Source organism: Styela clava, chromosome 9 (genome assembly GCF_964204865.1).
Source record: "Styela clava chromosome 9, kaStyClav1.hap1.2, whole genome shotgun sequence".
In the NCBI taxonomy this organism is placed as follows: Eukaryota; Metazoa; Chordata; class Ascidiacea; order Stolidobranchia; family Styelidae; genus Styela; species Styela clava.
Genome location: NC_135258.1, coordinates 8871884 through 8892513, shown reverse-complemented (window position 1 = coordinate 8892513; position 20630 = coordinate 8871884). Strand labels below are relative to the sequence as shown.

The 20630-nt window shown below is 34.1% G+C and overlaps 2 protein-coding genes, 1 non-coding gene and 1 pseudogene across 4 annotated transcripts; 1 reads left to right on the top strand and 3 right to left on the bottom strand.

The window, feature by feature from the left end:
* Positions 1 to 476: 476 nt before the first annotated feature.
* Positions 477 to 7096, top strand: LOC120339470 (protein Wnt-5a-like). 2 transcript variants are annotated; one of them, XM_078116440.1, is made up of 5 exons: positions 477 to 884; positions 3183 to 3420; positions 3782 to 3921; positions 4321 to 4449; positions 4660 to 7096. In XM_078116440.1, the coding sequence occupies exons 2-5, from the start codon at positions 3273 to 3275 to the stop codon at positions 4753 to 4755; spliced, it is 513 nt and encodes a 170-aa protein (XP_077972566.1). In that variant the 5' UTR covers positions 477 to 884; positions 3183 to 3272; the 3' UTR covers positions 4756 to 7096. The 2 variants fall into 2 exon arrangements, with proteins under 2 accessions (XP_077972566.1, XP_077972565.1); XM_078116439.1 differs by lacking the exon at positions 477 to 884 and adding an exon at positions 961 to 2278.
* Positions 7097 to 11765: 4669 nt separating this feature from the next.
* LOC144427468 (U4 spliceosomal RNA) lies at positions 11766 to 11888 on the bottom strand (annotated as a pseudogene).
* A 319-nt stretch (positions 11889 to 12207) lies between these two features.
* LOC120340255 (U4 spliceosomal RNA) lies at positions 12208 to 12346 on the bottom strand. Its single transcript, XR_005569304.2, has one exon. It is a non-coding gene; the product is annotated as a U4 spliceosomal RNA (small nuclear RNA).
* Positions 12347 to 12420: 74 nt separating this feature from the next.
* Positions 12421 to 19991, bottom strand: LOC120339206 (arrestin domain-containing protein 3-like). Its single transcript, XM_039407290.2, has 8 exons — positions 19749 to 19991; positions 17637 to 17813; positions 17330 to 17419; positions 16339 to 16466; positions 15746 to 15888; positions 14784 to 15006; positions 14054 to 14258; positions 12421 to 13561 (listed from the first exon to the last, which is right to left on the bottom strand). The coding sequence occupies exons 1-8, from the start codon at positions 19864 to 19866 to the stop codon at positions 13416 to 13418; spliced, it is 1230 nt and encodes a 409-aa protein (XP_039263224.2). The 5' UTR covers positions 19867 to 19991; the 3' UTR covers positions 12421 to 13415.
* Between the last annotated feature and the right edge of the window lie 639 nt (positions 19992 to 20630).

The following is a 20630-nucleotide window of genomic DNA, read 5'->3' as shown; positions in this document are numbered from 1 at the left end:
AGTTTCACAGTCCCCTGGAGTATTTGAGGTATTTTATCTTTTTGCTTCAGCAATTCAATAAAATAACGTTCGAGTTTGTCGGTTACAGACCTGAAATTAATTGAACTGAGTGCTATATTTGTTCAGTTCTGATCAAAGTCAATGCAGTGGAAAAGTTTTCTTTTAGTTCTTTAGCTCTTTGATGGTTTTCATGTTTTTCAAATTTATTATATACACATATTATTCAATTGTTTTGGTGTCTCGTTTTTTATGTTTTATGAATAATAATAATTAAAAGCATAGGCGTTAACTAATTTTATTTATTAAGCTGAACCAGCATCGTGGGTGTCGCTGCTCGAAGACCTTTCGTGGTCCCTCGCGACTCCTGTCACAGATATGAAGTTCGTCTTTTTTCATTTACTTTATATCTTGTCATATTTCCGTGATATATTTATATTAATTGTGTTGACGAATAAACGATGATTGATTGATTGATTAGTATATCGTCAAAGTACAAATTGTCTGTGCATCACTGAGTCGTCAGTGCATCATTGCATTTCCAAGCAAAGTAACATAACTCATAAACATGGAAATATTATAGTATACATTTTCTTATATGTTTCCAACATAACTGTTTTAAATTTCTTGTCTGGGGAAGTATGATTTAGGCCAGACGAAGCAATACGAAAGAAAATTTGGGAAATTGAAATGAACTATTTAATATAGACGTTTTCACTCTTGCCATATTCACTGCATATGGATCAACTAACGCAAAGACAGAGGGAAAGGAGCACTAGTTAAACACGTGCTACTTTAAATAGCCATAAAATAATGAAGCCTTGAAAATCTGGATAATTGGGTTATTTTGGAATATGACCTTTGTTACCGTCATCTTTACTTTTCAGGTCAGAATTAAATTGTTTTTATTTTTTGTAGAATAACAACGCAAAGTCAATTTATATTGGGTTAAACAAAAGAAACGAATCTTATTACAGTTTTCAGATTCATATTAGAAATAAAACGCGACAGGAAAATTTTGCAAACAAAACTTTTCCTTTAAAAATTCCCTTGTTTTTCTGACTCAGCACCATTTTTTCCAGCAATGTCGAAAATTATATAATATTTGCAGAATAAAATTATAAAATGATACAGGAAGCAATATCGCCAATAATTGGAAAAATGAAAGTAAAAAAGCAATACCTATTTTGCATCACTATGTTTGGGACATATACAATTGACGTGATAATTTTTAGATCGACTTCCTAACATATAATATTTTTATTGAGTGAACCTGAAACGAGTATGCTTAAAAGCTCAGCAGAAAAATAAATCTCTTTGCGGAAATAATCGAAGTCGAGTTACGTGATTGCTGCAAAAATATGATTGTGGCATATTTCCATATCTCATACAAATTGCTAGATATATTCGTGAAAAAAAGATTGGGTAGTATTACATATCCTTAAACACCAGATATTAATGTAGTTACAGTAGATAAATAACATCATTCAAATATTAGCAACATTAATAACAACACTTAGGAGAATTTATACATTATGAGCAGGTTTTTCTAAAGATAGGTAGTGATGGAAGTAGAAGGGAAGGTATAAGAAAATCGCAGTATATTGATGATTAACATGAGTGATCGGCATATAGGAATAGAATGAACATATGGATTAAATCTTCTGGATAAAAACATATAGTGATTTTGAAGGTCTCGGTCAGCCTTAGCAAAGCAAGAGCTTAGAAAATGTTATAGGTATCCCAATCAAAGGAGAGTTCGTACTTTACATAGGCAAATAAATGAGATGTGTAACAATCGGTAGATAAATCGTTTCGGTTAAACTTCTAATGATTTAACGACAGATAAGGAGGATATCGGACTATCCGCGACGAAACGCTCGAGGTTTATTGTCAACTGATGACCAGAATAATGTTTTAAACAAATAGTTCATTTACTGGTTTTAAACTTCTTCCCAAACCCATCCTAAAATTTTATTCGAAATTGAGAACTCGACACTGCATGCAACTACAAATGCTTAGTGCTAAACAATGGAATTATGTTATCTTGACGCTTTGGAACAGTTTAAACATAGAATTTGTCACTAAAAACGTATTTGCAATATAAAACATAAAAATTATGATATTCGATCTTGTGCTATTCTCACCAAATTATAGGATTTTTCTTAAGGAGATAGGGTGGTCGAAAAACGATGGGAAATTCCAACAAAAATTATTTTTTCCTGCTATGTGTTCTCATCTTCCCCCTGATTTTGAGCAGCGGAGTGTACGACCGTTGGTGGTAAGCTTTTTTTCATGGACAAATAACTGTATTATATTTGAAAATACCGCCGACAAAAATCTATTTAATACTAAATGATATATATATAATTAAACATTTATTCATTTTGGATAGCATTACCGCAGTGCTTTCCGACCTTTATTGTCAAATTTCTCCTGCTTTTAAATTGTTATTTCTCCCTCACACTACATAAAAATATTCATTTATTCAATTATTAATGGGTATTAAGCTAGGGTTGTACGCAAGTTGCCTTTGTAAAATTTAAGTAGTTTATAATGTGGGCATAAATATTATATTAATTATGAACTGAAGAAAACCAATGATACCACAGCAAATACAAAACACAATTCCTCCACAACAATGGCAAATGAGGAGTTATTCCTGCCCGGTTGGGAAACATGCATGTCGCACTCTACTCTGTGGGTCTAATAACATATCAAACAAGAGAGCAGAGCTCAAATATATGGACACGTTGCGCCACATATTGGCAAATTTTGTTGGCGTCATAGCACACAAAAACGATAAATGAAAGTAATAGCCTTCTAACGAAAAATATAATCTTTACTCACTGAAAATTTCAAAGCAATTGGTCCAGTAGTCGAATAGAAAAGCGATTTTATAATGATGAAGACGAAAATTAACAAGAACAACAACAAAATATTGAAATGATCGTATGTCCACTAAACATGTCCAATAATAACAAAAAAATAGAGCGTTTCTTCCTTTGTTTTAAATTTTGGATAATGAATCCTATTATTGACAATGCAAGATCTTATTCGAAGTAATTATAATTCCTTCTAAATTCTATGTGATTGGAAATAAACTCCATACGACGGAATACATCCGATTTTTAATGTCATTTTGTTCGATTTCTAATTTTTCAATAATACATTGCTTTGTACAGGTCTGTGGCTCAAGATTCTGTTTACGATATGCTGAAAAGTGATGTTCCAAATTGTCATCTAATGGATAGATTTACCAACTATCAAAGAAAATGGTGCGAAAAAGAAAACCCCTCATGAAATATGTAAGCGAGGGAGCGAGAAACGGAATTTCTGAATGTCAATATCAATTCCGTAACAATCGCTGGAAGTGTCCGTCAGTGAAGAACAAAGCAATTTTTGGAACATTCGCAGATTCGCGTAAAATATTTTCCTCTTTTTTTTGCTTTTCTTTATTTAAAATCTTAAGGTTTGATTGCGTATTAGATCCTGGTAACTCGTCGTATTGCTTTTTCAATAATCAATGCTGAATGCATTTTGCTCGAACAGTAGACGGTGCATTCAATGTTTGCTACAAATCATGTATCATCGTACTCAAAGGCTCATCATCTTATTAATATCTTCAGGATTAAATGAGTTATTGTTCATCGTTAGACACCACAGCCACCACCAGATCATATTTATTTAATATCAGTAGAGTTTTGGATTTGTAGTGTGTGGATCTCTGAGACATTTAAGTGATTTGGTTGTCACTCTGAAATTTAGTGAACATTCTATTTAGGTACAAGAGAAATGGCATTCGCTCAAGCAATAACTGCTGCTGGCGTTGTGCATTCTATTTCAAGGGCATGTGAGGACTTTCTTCTTCCTTACAACAAATTTTGTCCGCATTCGGAAATTGCAAATTACACTGGAAATTTGGTAAGATATTTGAGGATGATATAACATATTGTTATCAATTAATAAAACTGTACATCTTTTGAAAACGGATCATATCAATTGTGATCGATTATGATTATTACGTTAAAAATAAAATTACTTCCATAGCATATAATTTCGAATGCTGGGTACAATTGATTGCTACACCCTAATGTTGCATATTTGGTAAAACAAGGTTCTCGGATTCATTATTGAAAATTTCCCTTCAACATGAATATTATAGGCGTCCTGAAATCATATTTAATTTTTGTTAAAATTTACATTTCATTCGACTCAAAAGAAAAATGTACCCCAAGGTATTGTGTTTATTTTCACAAGTCTAATTGCACCTATTGTACTTTGAAAATTATATAAGCTTATCATAAATTTTATTTTTTGTAGACTACATACGCTTCATATAGCGGATTTGTGAGCAATTTGGTAAAATATTTTCTCGATGGAAAAAGAAAGATGCGAGAACTTGACCCAAAGCAATTGATGTTTGCTCATAACAATAAAGTAGGAAGACTGGTGAGACGCTCTTTACTCTTTTTATTCAATAGGATTTTGAAAATTAAAAGTTAATTGTAACGAATTTTAAACAGAACTCTGATCTTCTGAAATGTTTTTCATATAAATACTGAATTACTTAATTTTTATCAAATTTTAACAAGATAATATTTCATTCTTTGAACTTATTAAATATAAATGTGATGAACAAAACTTCATTTTTCTGTACAGACAGTGGTGAAGACATCAAAACGAATGTGCAGGTATTATGGAAAAGACAATGGCTTAAAATCTTGTTGGATGCAAAATAGAGATTTCCGGTCGTGAAATTTTTCACGGGGAGGTAGAAATATCACTCAACAATTCCCAACTTGTGTATCTCTCAGCATCTCCTGATTATTGTATTGAAAATGTAGAAGCTGGTATTGTCGGGACACGTTCTAGAGAATGTAACGTAACCAGAACTGGACCCGGAAGTTGTGAGCATCTATGTTGCGGTCGCGGTTACAGAACAAAGTTGATCAAAGTGAGACAAAGCAGGTGTGATTGTGTGTCAATCAATGGCTTGGAGTGCAAGTGTGATAGATTGGTTCCTAAATACATTTGCAAATAATCAAATTAAACCATTCTCCTATTTTGCTACCATCACTAAAAGCTCTGCTTATGTATATGAAAAGAGACAAACATTGATTTATGTCAACAAAGTATTTTTGTTGATCCCAATTCTGATATATAATTGTATTCATACGGGAATTTTTGCACCGGTTAAGCTTGGAACAAAAAATGAATAAACAACGAAATAAATCGTATGCCGTGGCATAAATTCGCTTCATCGTGACTTCGAAACTTTGCGAAAGTAACATTGAGTTGTAATTTTGATTTTGTTGCAAATGTACAATTGTGAGAAGAAATTGTCGGGCAAGTCGAATTTTTGAATAAAATATTCTATAAGCGAGAAATCTTTTTGGTGATTTGTCAGTAGGTTATTAGTCATAGTAAATATTCCAACACGCAAACGATTTATCAAATATTCCAAATGTCTCGCGCGGGTGCTCCCGAAGTATGCGAACCAAGATGGCGGACATCGGAACGTAACATGGGTAACAGGTTAGGGTTAGGCGATAATTTTTTTCCAATTTTCCTTATTTTAGTCCTATTATCAGTTCGAAGACTAGCCAAGAGCCTCCCGTAGTATTCATACCTAAAATTATGGCCTAAACCTAACCTAGTACACATGTTACATTACGATGTCCGCCATCTTGGTTCGCATACTTCGGAAGCCCCCTCGCGCGTATGTTGTATTGTCGTCTCTAAATTGATCAATTACGGTTTTGTATTTCCCGATACTGAATCCTTTTATCTTTTGGTTCGCGATGATTTTTCTTGCCAATGGGTCATGGCTAAGGTGTACATTGCCATGCTCAATGGGCAGGACAGCCTTGTCTAATTCCCCTGGTCAAAAAGATTTTATTGGTTTTAGCTCCGTTAATTTGTATTCTGCTGTATATACAATTGTACATTTCTTTGATTAACTTAATAATATTTTTGTTGAAGTTTAGTTTAGTCATGGTTTTGAATAAAAAACGTTGGTTAACCATATTAAAAGCTTTTTCCTGATCGAAACTGATTATATATAAAGGTAGGTTCCATTTTGTTGTATAATTCCATATTTCTTGAATATTTCGTAAGCTATCAAATATGGATCGGTTGGGAATCGCGCTTTTTTGTGTTGGCATTATATATTTATCCAAGATAAGTTTCAATCGGTTAGCTATTATTTTTGATATCAGTTTAAAATCTACATTTAAGTTTGATATGGGCCGGTAATTTGCTAGGTGATTTGAGTTTCCTTTTTTAAAGATAAGGGTGACTATCGATTCTTTGCTACTTTTGGGTAATGTGTCGAAAGCGATAGCATTGTTTACTAGCTGGTGCAGGTCATTCTTTAGAATTTCCCAGAATTCAAGGTAAAATTCCTTTGATAACCCATCTGGTCCCGGAGTTTTGAAATTGTCCATTTGTTTCAGTGTTCTGAATAGTTCTTCCTTCTTTTTCCTCAGTGCTAAGCATGGTTTCTCCATATATTTTGAGATACTCCCCCATTCTTTTTTCCTCCCCTACTTACGTTTGTTTCCATAATGTTTGGTAAAATTTTTGCGCTTCATCCAGTATTTCATTTTTTGTTTTCAAATACTTTCCTTCTTTGTTTTGGAGGCTGTCTATAGTAGTTTTCCGTCTTCTAGTTTTCAATTTGTCAAAGAAATATTTAGTTGGTCTTTCGTTTTGTTCTAATGCTTTGATTTTTGCTGTTTTTTGTTTGAACGTCACTTTTTTTTTCTACTTGCTGCAGGTTTTTATTGAGTAAATATATTTCTTGGTTTGATGTTGAACTGTTTTTCTTTTTTGTATATCTCTTTTATCAAAAATCTGACTTTTTCATTCTTAAAATGAGCAGTATTGTTTTTCTAGGTTCCCCATCCCCATTTAACTTGCTTAATATTTTTGAAAGTGATATGCGATGCCAAGTGGTGGTCTGAAACGGTGTTTACTAAATATTCTGTATTTTTTAATTCATGACTAATGTTGTACGGAATATATATTCGATCTATTCGTCGGGATTGTCTCCTCCTGGTAATTGTATATAATCTTTTATCGGGCCAGTGATATCTATAGGTGTCTATGTAGTTGTAAGCTTGTATAAAGTCTTTCCATTTTCTTTCTGGGTTCCCTAGTGTAAATGAGTTTTCGTTGCTGACGTCTATTTTTGGTGAACCATGTTAAATTGGAATATGCTTGATCTCTCTCACAAAGTTTATCAGCTTTTTGCAGAACATTCTAGTTTTTCTGTCGCCTCTTCTGGGAGGTGCATAAACATTTACTAGAGATAGCTTGTCTTTGGTTTGTAAGTTCGTCATTGATGTCGATCACGCTTTACAAGGTATGAATATTACATATTCAAGGCTGTGCGTTGCACATAGGTTTTCTCTTACTGCAGTGGCGGTGCCTTGGAAGAATCTTTGGTCATCCCTTTTATCGAAGTCGGTCAGTGAGTTAATAAATAATCTGTACCCCATGTTTTAAGTCGTTTCTCGAAAACGTTGCTTTTAACTCTGTGGACTTCTTGTAAAGCAATAATGTCTGGGTTGTGGTAAGTTATGAAGATTTTTAGTTTTTTCCAATTTTTTTCTAGTCCGTTTACGTTCAGTGAGATTATTTTTAATTGTGATGGAGTTTCAGTCATATGTTGGGTCTTGGTGAGGGTGATATTATCGATGTTGTCGACGAAGAGGTATTTTCTCTTTCCCGTTTTCCAATCTGTTTTTCGGTTTTGCTAATAGTAGGCTCAAGTGTGAGTGTTTGTGATGGGTCAGTTTCATACGTGCTATTTGGATTCTCTAGGTCGTTAATTACCATGTTTATATACGATTTGCCAATTACTGGGGGTCCAATTGGAGTGTTCCCTATTGTAGATGTAGGTTTTAATTTATGTTTCGGTACTGTTTTGCGAGGTGACGTGCGCTTTTGGGGTGTTGTTATCCTATTGTCTTTTGATAGAAACCAATCTTTTACTTCTTCGTATAACAAATCCGTATCAGGTATTGTGTCGAAGTGAGAAGTTGGGAGCACTGCCTCTGCAATTTGATTATCTCCTATTTCTGGTATGGTGTTATTGTTTGGTGCTGCGTCTTTTTTTCTTCTACATATGATACTATCCCAGGTTTTGTAGATATTGATTCCTTAAGCCACGATTCCATATTATTCGGTCTTACCTTGGATTTTAGGGGGCAATTTGCCTGAACGTGGCACTTTTGCATGATCTACATTTTTGTTTTATTTCGGCAATTTCTTGCATTATGACCAGGATTAAGACAGTTCATGCACGTTGGATTGTACAGCTCGGTGGATACGTAGGCTTTGCACCTAGCTTTGTCAATGACAAGAAAGGGGGGCAATTTTTTCTGTTTAAAACCATCTATCCATACAGCTATATATCCGTTGAATAGTTGAGTGTTTCGGTAGTATAGTTTGGTCATGCTTTTAATTTTTCCGCATTCAGCCTTGTTCAGAGCTTCAAGGACGACTTGTGGTCGTGATTCGTCTGGCACATCGCGAATGCTGATTCTTGTTGAAGGTTTTGTGGGTAGAAAAAAGCGTACTATTGTATCATCTACGTTAATGCCATTTTGCGTTTCTACAATAAATTTGTCTCTAACTGAATCACTTGGATTTGTTGGATTCAACTGTTTGAAAGATATCAACCAAATTTTCGGCCTAGTTTCAAAAATTCCTGACAGTTGTTCGACATATCTTTTTGTTACAAGGTTTTCTCCCAAGATGTAGAGAAATCGGTTTATATCAATAGAATCACTCGGTGACCGTACATTTGAACCCACGTACATTTGAACACATGCGTATATCCACGGGTTCAATCTATATGCGGGTGCTAAAACCCATGGGTTAGGGTTAGTATGGGTTTAACTATCCGTGAACCAAAAAAAAATCCATAGGTGCAATAGCATACAGGTGCAATTGTCATGGGTTCAAATGTACGTGGGTTCAAATGTAATGGAACCGAATCACTCACCTCTGTGACAACCGATCGAGGGCGATTACCTGTAATCCCCATTGATCCTGTAAGAGCTGCGGAGTAATCCATTTTTAGTATCCACGAATGTATATTCCATATAGTTTACAATCCAAAGTGTTCCAATAGATAATAACAATAGCAAATGTTCATCTTAATCAAACAACTAGCTCGATACAGCCAATTACACCAATAAACCTCATTGGTTTTTTTTTTTTTTTTTCCTCATTAAACCTCATTGGTTACGATACTGCCACTGCGCAAAGCTACCGATTCAGGAGGAAAAGTTCCTATAGTACTTAAAATGAATTCTACCATTTGTGGTGACTCGAGAATACGCACATAATTGCCACATATTTATATAAACTAAAATTCATGTGTTCTCCCTTTTTTAAAAAGTTATCCAATATCATTCATAAAACTTCAACTGCGCAAAGCTATCGATTTTGAAGGAAAAAGCTTTAAAGGAGTGAAAATGAACTCCATCATTTGTGGTGACTCGAAAAAACGCACATAATTGTCACGTTTTGATATAAATTAAAATTCCCACAATCGCCTTTTGTAATAAATTATTTAATATCACAAAATTGACAACAGATTACAGCATGAACTCATTCAAGCCCACCACAAAGAAACCAATCGTATTTTGAATTTCAGGAAGATCATGGAGTTGTTTCCGATTAGCATCAGAGTATAATAAGCTGGAAACAGAAGATAGAAAAATACTGATCAAGATGTCATTTAGACTTAAAGCAATTTGATTTCATATTCACTTCGAATGATGACAAACTCAAAGTAAAATTGAAAATCCGTTCAACTAGACCAGTGGTTCTCAACTTGTGGTACGCGGAAGTTGATCAAGGGGTACGCGAGCAGCTTTGAATTATTGCAACAATTAACTTTTGAGTTGGCCAAAATATGCCGACAACGCTTTATCTACTATACTGATTGTATTTGCTGAACGACCTTTATGAATGTTCCTCCGTGCATGAATTTCCTTGTTCAATTCCGTAACCAGCAACAACCAGTAAACATTGCCTCGTTTTTGTAGTTTTGCGTGTTATTTGTCAGTTTTCAGTTGCGTTTCAAAAAAAAAATAGTGAATTAAATATCTTAATTGTCAAATTATGTTTTCGAAGGAGCATTAATTTAGTTTTGGTAATAAAAAATGAGTCTCGCAAATGCTGCGATAGACTAATATAAACTAAACTATCAGTGCCTGTAAGCGGCACATGGTTGATTAATTTTAATAAAAAAGAAGGCTTTCAAACACGTAAACCAGTTTATAAGCGCCAACACATCAAAACACTCTCAAAATAAGAAAAAAAAATTTGCAATAGTGAAGTATAGGAAGATTTTTTCTGGGGTCAAGGGTCGGGGAAACGTCTTATGAATCAGTCCAGTCTTTAGAGATCGCCCTCGCCTGCTATTGTCCACGAACGGATTGAGATGGGCATGTTTTCGTCCGTCCTGCGAATTAGGTCCTTGTGCCACGTTATGAAATACTTCCATAGCGCGTGTCTTGTGCCATTGTTCTCCGCGCCAAAAATGGCTTTTTCAGTGGTACGCGGCCAGAGTAAAAAAACATTAAAGTGGTCAGTAAAAGGTTGAAAACCACTGAACTAGACAAATAGCTTGGTTAGCAATAGTATTGAGAAAAATTTGCCAAAAAATGTTTTAACCTTTCTAATAATAGAATTTGCAATAAGCTTTCCCATAATTGATAAATGTACAATTGTTGTCGGGCAAGTAGAATTTTTAAATAAAAATATTCTACATGCGAGAAGTCCTTTTGGTGATTTATCAGTAGGTTATTAGCGTTGGTGAATATTTCAACACAGAAACGATTTATCAAATATTCCATTTATCCATACGTTCGTGTTCCTTCTCACTTCCTTCCTTCCTCCTCAAGTCCACCAGTAATCGTTGGTAAAGTAAGAAACGAGTAAACCTGAACTATCGTGTCGTGTCATTAAAACTCTCCACGCCTAAATATTCATAAATAGGATTTAATCAGACATTACCTCACACATGTTAATATAACATTTTTTGTTTTGAGTTAAATTGTCTTTGCGTTTTTTTACTGTAACGATGAATCAATATTTCAATTCGTGTTGGAGCAAGGTCGAGATGAACAGTTAGTCGCGTGATAAAAATTTATCTAAAGTTATCTTATTTACTATATGCTTAGTGGTTATATTTATTTCATTCGAGCAATGCTGAACCAGGAACATACATTCAATTACTTCAAATTCCTCACGCCAGTTGTGTGAACACGTACAGAGATGTTATGAAGTTTAGCCGTTAACAATCTAGTAATAGCTTTTACTGATTTTATTAGATATCTTACCAATGTTGCGCTCGCTCTCAAGTTCCCAAAATATTGGAGGTATAGTCAAGATATGTTCACACTCATGGCTATTGCATAGTCAATGTCTGTATTTTTTACACTGAACCAGTAACAATACCATAGGTGTCGCTACTTGAAGACCTAAGGAGCTTCCTCTCGACCCCTGTCGCACAATTAACGTTACTGCTTTATATATTTTCTGTAACAATCTTTGTGCATTTGTTTTTTTGTGACGACAAATAAACGATTGACTGACTGACTGGCTTTGCATAGCTCGAGAAAAGAACAAATAAACGTCTGCCTCGTGCTCACATCGAAGGTTAGGTTTTGTAAATTCGCGGACCTTTATAGATTAGTACAACCTATACTGCTGGTCGCAACTCAATTTTGTAAAAGGATAGGTTTCGCAGAAACCTTCAGAAATTGCCACAGGCGACGCGTTTGTATCACCAGGGTAATAGTTTTCAACTAGCAATAATCGCACCTCGGATAAACCTCATTGGTTACGGAAGAGAGAAAAATGTTCTTATGAAAGTATGAATAAACCCTAGTATTTATGGTGACTCAAATAACACTCATAATTGCCACAATAATGTGAATTAAAATTCCCGCAATTGAATTATTTTAATAAATTACCCAATATCAACCATAAAACTGACGATTACAACAGGAACTGATTTTAGTACCCCACGAAAACCAATTTTTGGAAGGTCATGAAGTTGTTGTCGATTCGCGTTGAGCTTATAAACAGCTAATAACGGGGAGGGGTATGACATAACTCAACTCGCGTAGCGATAACAACGGTAATGATCGAATAATAAAACCACAATTGCAAACAGTACAGGTTGCCTACAACCCTTCAGAAATTGCCACAAGCGACGCGTTTGCGCCACCACGGCGGGGTATTGGTAATAGTTTTCAACTAGCAATAATCGCACCTCGGATAAACCTCATTGGTTACGATACTGCCGCTGCGCAAAGCTACCGATCCCAGGGGAAAATTTCTTATAGGATTGAAAATGAACTCTTACATTTATGGTGACTCGAGAAACGCACATAATTGCCACGTTTTATATAAATTAAAATTCCTTTCATCGCATTTATTTGGTACTCCCGAAATATGCGATTCAAGATGGCGGACACCGGAACGTAGTATGTGTACCAGGTTATCGTTAAGCAATAATCTCAGGTACAATTACTACGAGAGTCACTTGGCTAGTCCCTAAACTAGTAATAGAACTAAAATACGGAAAATTAGATTAAAACCATTGCCTGACCCTAACCTGTCCACCATCTCGGTTCACATACTTCAGGAGTACCCCTTTTTAATAGATTATTCAATATCACAAAATTGACAACCGATTACAGCATTAACTCATTCCACGAAGAAACCAATCTCGTATTTTCTGACTTTTCTACTAATAGAAACTGCGATAAGCTTTCCCATAATTGATTTACATATAGTATATATATATCAGTTGCCGAGAATTGTTACAGACTTAAAAAGTGTATTATAAGACGAACAACTTCTATCCCCTGACAGATGATGAACTTGACAATGGAGTAGCTACATTTGAATTGGGATTTAAATTTTGATAAACATCGTTATGACTACATTTTTTTTCGAACAATTTTAGAGCATGTCAGTTTGAACTTTATGATGAGGATTCGGTCACGTGATCAACTCGTAACTGATGACAACGCCAAGCTTGAAACATTTATTATAACTGTTTCATATTGGTTGTCGAGAAATCTTTAAATTAAAAAAATAGCGCACTATGAAACAGACTCCTTGTTCTTGAACTTCTTTGTTAAAGATTACTGTAACGATGATCAATCAGTTTCAATTGAATTTTTCACTTTCATTTATACGTAACATTTAGTACAATAAGCACAGTAAATATAGGTTGCATTGAATGTTAAAATACATATTTATTTGAATATTTTCTGGCCATCTTCAACAGCTTGCCAATTCAGATTATTTGTTGAGTTTCTAGATTTTTCATTTCACATTCGGCTCATCCACATCACATTTTATATTATGATGATTTCTCAGGAATTATGATCCCAGTCATAATATGTGTATCTGGGGGCAAATGCCTCGTGTTCTTCATTATAATGTTCATCTTCGCCATCCTCTTCATCCCTTAAAATAGGTATTGACCCAGTGGCAGCAGCATACGATGGCGGTGGTGGCACTGTGAAAAAGGAAACTGTTAAGTAAATTTTAATGCATTTTTTGTGGAATATGATGTATCATGTGATTATATATATTTGCAGGATGGTGTGACATGTTACTACTCATTAGCGATGGCTGGTGACACGCAATCTCAAGATTTAGGCAAAATACAAAATAAAAACATATTGAAAATGATATCAACAAAAAAAGTTATATGTATTTAATAGTCCTAAATCTGTACTATTTATAAACGATGATTCGTTTTCTAAATTTGACGTTAATATAGGATAGAATACATCGGGATATAATACTATGGAATAAAAATGAAGCGAAATGAATCTTGGTCAAACTTGATATCCCAATAACTATGCGATAAATATACTTCTACACCGAAGCTATGAGTAATTAGACCGCTACTTTCTGAAGTAATAAAGTATGTTAATTAGATAGCAGACACAAACATAGAACGAGTAAGTAGGGGGGACCAACTAGACTATCAAATTCAGCTTACTCTGAGACGTATAGTTTGGAGGAGGATCAGAGTTTTCAGCTGAAATCGCATCTCTTGTGGGGGCACTCGGAATGACTGAAGACATTGTATATCCATTTAATGTTGTTCTACTGTACATTTCAAGACTATCGATTGGCACCGTTCCTAGTATGATTGGAACAAACATGCGAATATCTGGTGTGAAGTCTCGGAGTCTAGCATGGAACTGCAGAAAAATAAAAATTTTTGTTTATTATAATAGAAACTTCTATGAATTTAATTTATTTTGTGTTTCATGGTCAAATTAGGCCAAATCTCTATCGGAAACGAAATTTTTCTATGTGAGGTTTGGTTATTATGTTGTTGTTCTTGTTGGTATTATTTTTTTTGTCGTCGCGAAACATTTGATTTCCTTTTTGATTACTTAACCAATTGCTTCAAAATTGAAGATTTGTTGAAGACTGTTGTCGCTAGGAAGCTATATTTTTCTTCAAAAATGTCTGTGGGGTCTGCAAGATCCGTTTTTTGTGTGCGATGACGTCATCAAATTAAAAATTGCACACCTTGTGGCGTTGCTAAGTCGGGAAGACTACGGTACAGTAGTCTTATGTATAACATTGGATATGCATACCACTTCGTTTGGCCTTTGTTACTATATATTTAAGCACTGCTCTCTTGTTTAACGTAATCAAATATTTATATTGAAGAACCTCAATAGCCATACGGCATTTTAATCATCAACAATGCTTACAACTAACGAATAGTCGATATCGATAATTCTGCAATTTCTAGATTCTGACGGAGGAAGAGGAGGTATGTGAAGAACTGCGTCTGCCCAATTGAATGTTTTACGCTTTGGAACTGAAGGACCAGTCACATCATTTATAACGTAAGTTTTTCTCCGTGTTTTTGATGAAGCATAAAACGTCACTGTCTGTAGAAGTTTGACTGAGCTTGATTTGACTCTGCTGTTACTGTTAACAAAGGAAGTATTTATCTGAGATTCAAAGTTGAATGTAGGTTTTTTGACAAGTCTAAGACAACGCAAGACATCATTCCCGTTAAAACAGTAATCCTTTATACATATATACAGCTATAAGGAATCACAATAAAGATAAATAATCATTGATGGTATTCGAGTGCTTGGCTGTGAACATTTCTATTTAATGTGATTCTATGGTATAATTTTGTGCTTGAAATTTGCAAGACACCGTAGAATAGGGGGTTCTAAAAAAGGTCGTGTGTAGCTTGTCCAACTTAATCCCCACTTTCTGACGAATCTCACTTCATTTGATATCCAAGCCTTCTGCCAAGCTACAACATCCATTCCAAATCACAGCATGAGTCTATTTCACATGCTTACTTCAACCATTTGCTTCACAATATATATATCTACCCGAACTCAAAATAGTCAAAAAGTGTGGGACAAGTGGGATGAAAATGAGACATCTCATGGCGGCAGGTACAGCTAACAAATAATATGACAGATTTGAGAGAAAAGGTTCATATGGTAAACCATGTACCGACCAATTCGAAAAGCAAAGAATTATTTATAAATAAAAAATTAAACAAACTTCAGCATATGGCATACACTGTGAATGTGATTGTATGGTATATTACACTGTCCTTTAAAAGTTCTACATCGAGGTATGGAATATAGAAAATCATCAGGTAATCTAAATTAGGGATATTCAACGTAAGATTTTAGGTTACCTTGAATTAGAAATATTAGCATTTATTTTTATATATTCGCCTGGCACGTAACCAGTTCTGTCTGAAGAAAAATCAACTTCAATTATTCCACTTCTTGAGCACGAACACGCTATTGACTGTGAATCATAATTTTGTGACGGATTCTGATATGAACAATAAAAAATGAGGTATTTTAAACTCAATGGATCTAGGATTTAAAAAACGGAATAAATGGGCACAAAATATTTTCGCATAATTTGCTGACAATTTCAAATCTCGAAAATACCAGTCTTGCAAAAATAATACGAATCGGTGGCTGCTTGAACAACGTCTTTTTCGGATAAAAAAAACTTCGAAAACGCTGCATAAAAATGAAGTTTAACATTATTTTCCGTTGGTAATTTGTACAGTTAAGTGAGATTTGGTTTGATTTGGTCTCTTCAAACATTCATACTCTTTTATTTCATGGACATATTTAATCACTCAAAAACATTCTTATAACCAGACTATCAAACGTGAGAGGGAATTATAATATTCTAATGTAATATAATATAAAATCGAAAATAACGTGACATAACTAAAATAGTTCAAAGGCTCGAATATCAAATACTGACCGTAATATCTTGTATACGATTTAGATCAAGACTATCAAGAACTGTAAAAGATTTTTTCGTTGTACAATCGAGCCTCCATTCTCTAACTATTGTTGCTTTAACAGAGTATCGTATGTATCCGAATTCTCCTAAAATATAAAAAAAAACTCAAATCAAGTCTCATATATATATATATTACATAATATTGCTTATTGTATTGTAGTTAGATATATATATAATTGTTTTAAAATTTCAAATTTGCTCATCTGTCACAATTTCTTACAAAATGAGCAACTGTAATCTAATAATGCGAGTGTAAAAATGGTTTGTTATGTCATATTTTATACAAGCAAGATTAGAAAAATTATAATACAGTATAGAATATCCAACACTTTAATATTTTGAAACCAATATGTATTGAACAACCCTAATCTCAACATGTTTCTCTGTAGCATAATTTCCCTTACAAATTGAAAGTGAATTACTCAATGCTATCAATGAAACATTTAATATCAAAAAATGAAAATTTTGCGAAACGTAACAGAAATCGAACGAAAGCAGGACTTAGTTATGAATGGTTTCAGAGTTTTTGATACTATTTAGTTACTTTGGTTTCACCATAATAGGTTTATCTATAGGAATGTATTTTTAAATTTGAAACAAATTTTGCGTGTTAAATATTATCTATATAAAATTGAATATTCTAGGCATAAGGATAAAATAATGCTGGCGATAACATTCAATTGCCAATCAAGTATTTATAATAAATAATATATATAATATAAATATTATAAGAAATATAAATTCATCAAACATAATTAGTAAATGACTGTATTGAAAGTATTCTATCAGAATCACATGAATTAGCCAAATTTATTCTTGTTACAGTGTTCCTGAATTTTACGCATGCGGAATCAAAAAATGCATAGAGGAATGGTATGTAGTTAATCTTTGCGTAATCTAACTGATTTTCAAGTCGAGTCTATTTTCATGCAAATCAGTGAAGATTTACCTTCAAACGATGACGGTAGAGGATGTGGCAGTTGGCATTCAAATGGTAAAATAGTCTGTCCCTGTGGTAAGCTATGTTCGCCATTCACTTCTGCAACAACATAATTACTCAATGATGAAATAACACACAAAAAAAATCATAGTCTCGACCTACCCAATCTCCGATTTATTTTTCGTTTCTTAATAATATTGCTTTATTAATTGGTTGAATTGTAGGGTTTAAAATTTGACAAACATTTCATATCCAGATTGATCAAACCAAAATCAAACTACTAAACAAACTTAAAAAGGCGTTTTATAATACCCACCTCTTCCATACAACAACATATGTTGGTTAAAAAGGTTTTGTGTAGCGGAGTAATTTCTAGTAACAGATTGCCTATTTGTTTGGCTGGCATGTATGCTTTCGTGCAGATTGGAAACATTCACCATCTCTGTAGTTTTCCAACGAACAAGAGCTTTGCCGAAAAATCTTATTTTGATTTCTAGACAAAAATACATGAAGAGATAATTTATTAACGAAGAAACTGATATGCGACTTTATTATTCTAAACATGCACAAATGCCAGTATTGCTTGACGAGAATGGCTACGTGTCGTTTCAGATTCCAAGGGTTATATCCTACCACAGCCCTATCTATCTTATTCGGGGTATCATAAGCTACTTGGGCATTGCCAAAAAATTTAGATTTGTACAAATAGTATTATCTAATGCAGGGGTTCTCAAACTTTTGGTGTCGCGGAGCCCTTGAAATTGTTGACTATTACTCACGGAGCCCCAAAATAAATGTTAAAATTGTTACTTTCTGATTAATATTCCTGAGCAAGTTAAAAGTACTTTACTCAATTTAAATGCTGAACCTTTTTTGATAGGGTTAATACAAGTTATAAATAAATCTAAATTTCAAACATAAATTATATATACTAAAGCTGTAAATTTGACACTTGACAAACATACTAATAAATTAGGGGTCGAATCTTCTCCCTTTTGACATTTTTGGAAGACCCAAAATGCCGCTAATAATGTGCGAGATTGCATTTTGTTACAATCGCCGATTTTTTTCCTCAGCATGGCGGCGTGTTTTTGAACCTACATCTTTACGCCGTTGTTTATTCTCCCTATATCAAAAATTCCCTCGGCATATACATGTATTGTTACACAATGACGACGTTAATTGCTTTTTTGTTCTCGTGGGGAATTATGAGTTCAATGTGAAAAATATGTTACCATTTTATAGTCATCGGCGACGAACTGCTAAAAATAATAATTAATGAAGAGGTAGATCCGCAACTCAAATTTCTTGATTGAAAAGCGGCATTCTAAAATATTAAAACTAAAACTTAAAATGGAAGATCACACGTTTGGTTTCAGCAGACTCACCGTAGATTGAAAACGCTTTTATAGACATTGTAAATCACAAAATTTGCTGTTATGTTAGATTTTCATCGTAGTAACTGCAAAATCGAAACACAGTCAATTGTGCGTGCGATGTATTTTTTTTCCCCATTTTGAAACTGCCGACGGAACCGCTCGCAATCAATTGTGCGCGCGATCCGCGATGTACCATTTTCATTCTAAAACTACCGATGGAGCCGAATGCAATAAAATAGATTTCAATTGTTCGTATTTTGCCCAGACATTGTGATTTTTTAAACGGCGATATCTTGCTTAAATATATTCTCAAGTGCGAAAGAACAAATCAAGTTTGACAAACCCCAAGATCGCAAAAATACGACTCCAATTTATTTATAGTTGGCAGTTTATCACATATTTTATGTTATTTTAGAATAGTATTCTTTCATTTTAGTAATCCTAATAGTAATTTCGAATCAAAGGTGAGTAAAGATGAACACAATTACATTATAACGACGAGACACTTTAAATGCTGGCATCGGTCATGGATTGAATATTTTACGCAACAGAAATCCCGTTATCCGTTTTTCGATTCTAATTTTGAACCACCTCCCTCTTAAGAATCCTGGCTGCGCTCCTGCTTATAAATAATGTCATTTTTAAATTCCGCCTCTGTGCCATATTTCGAGGCTATATTGTTGTCAGATTTTATCAAAGCTGTTATTGCTTCTTTGAACAGTTACAAAATTAGTCAGTATTTTGAAAAGTAATCGAATAGCTCGCGGAGCCCCTGGGTTTCTCTCGCGGAGCCCTGGGGCTCCGTACGGAGCACTTTGAGAACCTATGATCTAATGCACAGGGCCATAAGCCATAAGCCAATATTAGCTCATTCAGAAGTTTCTTTTTCGGGGTGAAACAAAAACTTATAAATAAGAAAACAAAAAATAGTAACATGTGTTAGACAAACTAGGCCTACTCATTAAAAATTTCCGTACATGAAAATATTTCTTTTCTGATTTTGACAAATCAAACGTAAATGCCCTACAAATACCATTAAATATTCTCACCCTTAATTTTCATCGGTCGGAGAATATCCACGACAAGATGTCCACTTACAAAATCGCCTGGAAAGTATACTGTCTTGTTGTCAGAAAATACAAATCCAAATGAAACAATTTTTCCCATGATTGAATTTTAGAATATACTTTCTGTGAAGTGTTATAAAAAATTCACTTTTCACCTAATAAAAAAACCTATATGCTTGTAAACAAGTATCTTTCGTCGACGATATATAGACTAAAACAGATGTTAGCGAAACGATGAAATTTATAAAAATAAATGCAATGCAAGCATTGTTTGTGCTTTATATATTCGTGCTCTGTGTGTATCCTGTGTTATACAAAACTTATATTAGCGACTTGTTTTTAAGTTAAACGTGTGACCAAATGATTCACACTTGATCACGTACAGATAATGTCATCAATAGTCACGTGAGGCATCGAGATAAAGGATAGAAGCATATTTCCCTCAGGGCATTTATGTGCACAAGTAGTTTTCCATCAACACTTGTCCCGTCCCTTACGAGGATATACACCTCTAGTAATGTACATGGAATGTATGTCTCGGCGATTTTTGACTTGAAAATAAGAATTCGAATTTTATTCCTCTGACTATTTAGTGATATTGCTTTGAAATTTATATTACATATGAAATTTGTATTACTCTTAAATTTCAAATTAACTTAACACATATAGTACTGAATATACTACTACTAGGAGAAATCGATTAGTTGCTTGAAGTAATATCTCTTTCAGCACCTCAATTAATATAAACTGAATCCAATACTCATACATAACCTGCCCGCACATTACATATACATTCGAGTGCAATCATGTTTACTGAGAAAAATTGTTTACTTTTGTTACGCGCACATTGTCAACAAGCACCAC

Excerpts from the sequence above, each read along its gene's own strand:
- LOC120339470 (XM_078116440.1), top strand. The coding sequence starts at position 3,273 with ATGGTGCGAAAAAGAAAACCCCTCATGAAATATGTAAGCGAGGGAGCG. Across the intron at positions 3,421-3,781 it reads TGGAACATTCGCAGATTCGC|GTACAAGAGAAATGGCATTC; the intron begins GTAAAATATTTT and ends CATTCTATTTAG. Across the intron at positions 3,922-4,320 it reads CAAATTACACTGGAAATTTG|ACTACATACGCTTCATATAG; the intron begins GTAAGATATTTG and ends TATTTTTTGTAG.
- LOC120339206 (XM_039407290.2), bottom strand. The coding sequence starts at position 19,866 with ATGGGAAAAATTGTTTCATTTGGATTTGTATTTTCTGACAACAAGACA. Across the intron at positions 17,814-19,748 it reads CCGACCGATGAAAATTAAGG|AAATCAAAATAAGATTTTTC; the intron begins GTGAGAATATTT and ends ATTTTTGTCTAG. Across the intron at positions 13,562-14,053 it reads TCCAAACTATACGTCTCAGA|TGCCACCACCGCCATCGTAT; the intron begins GTAAGCTGAATT and ends CCTTTTTCACAG.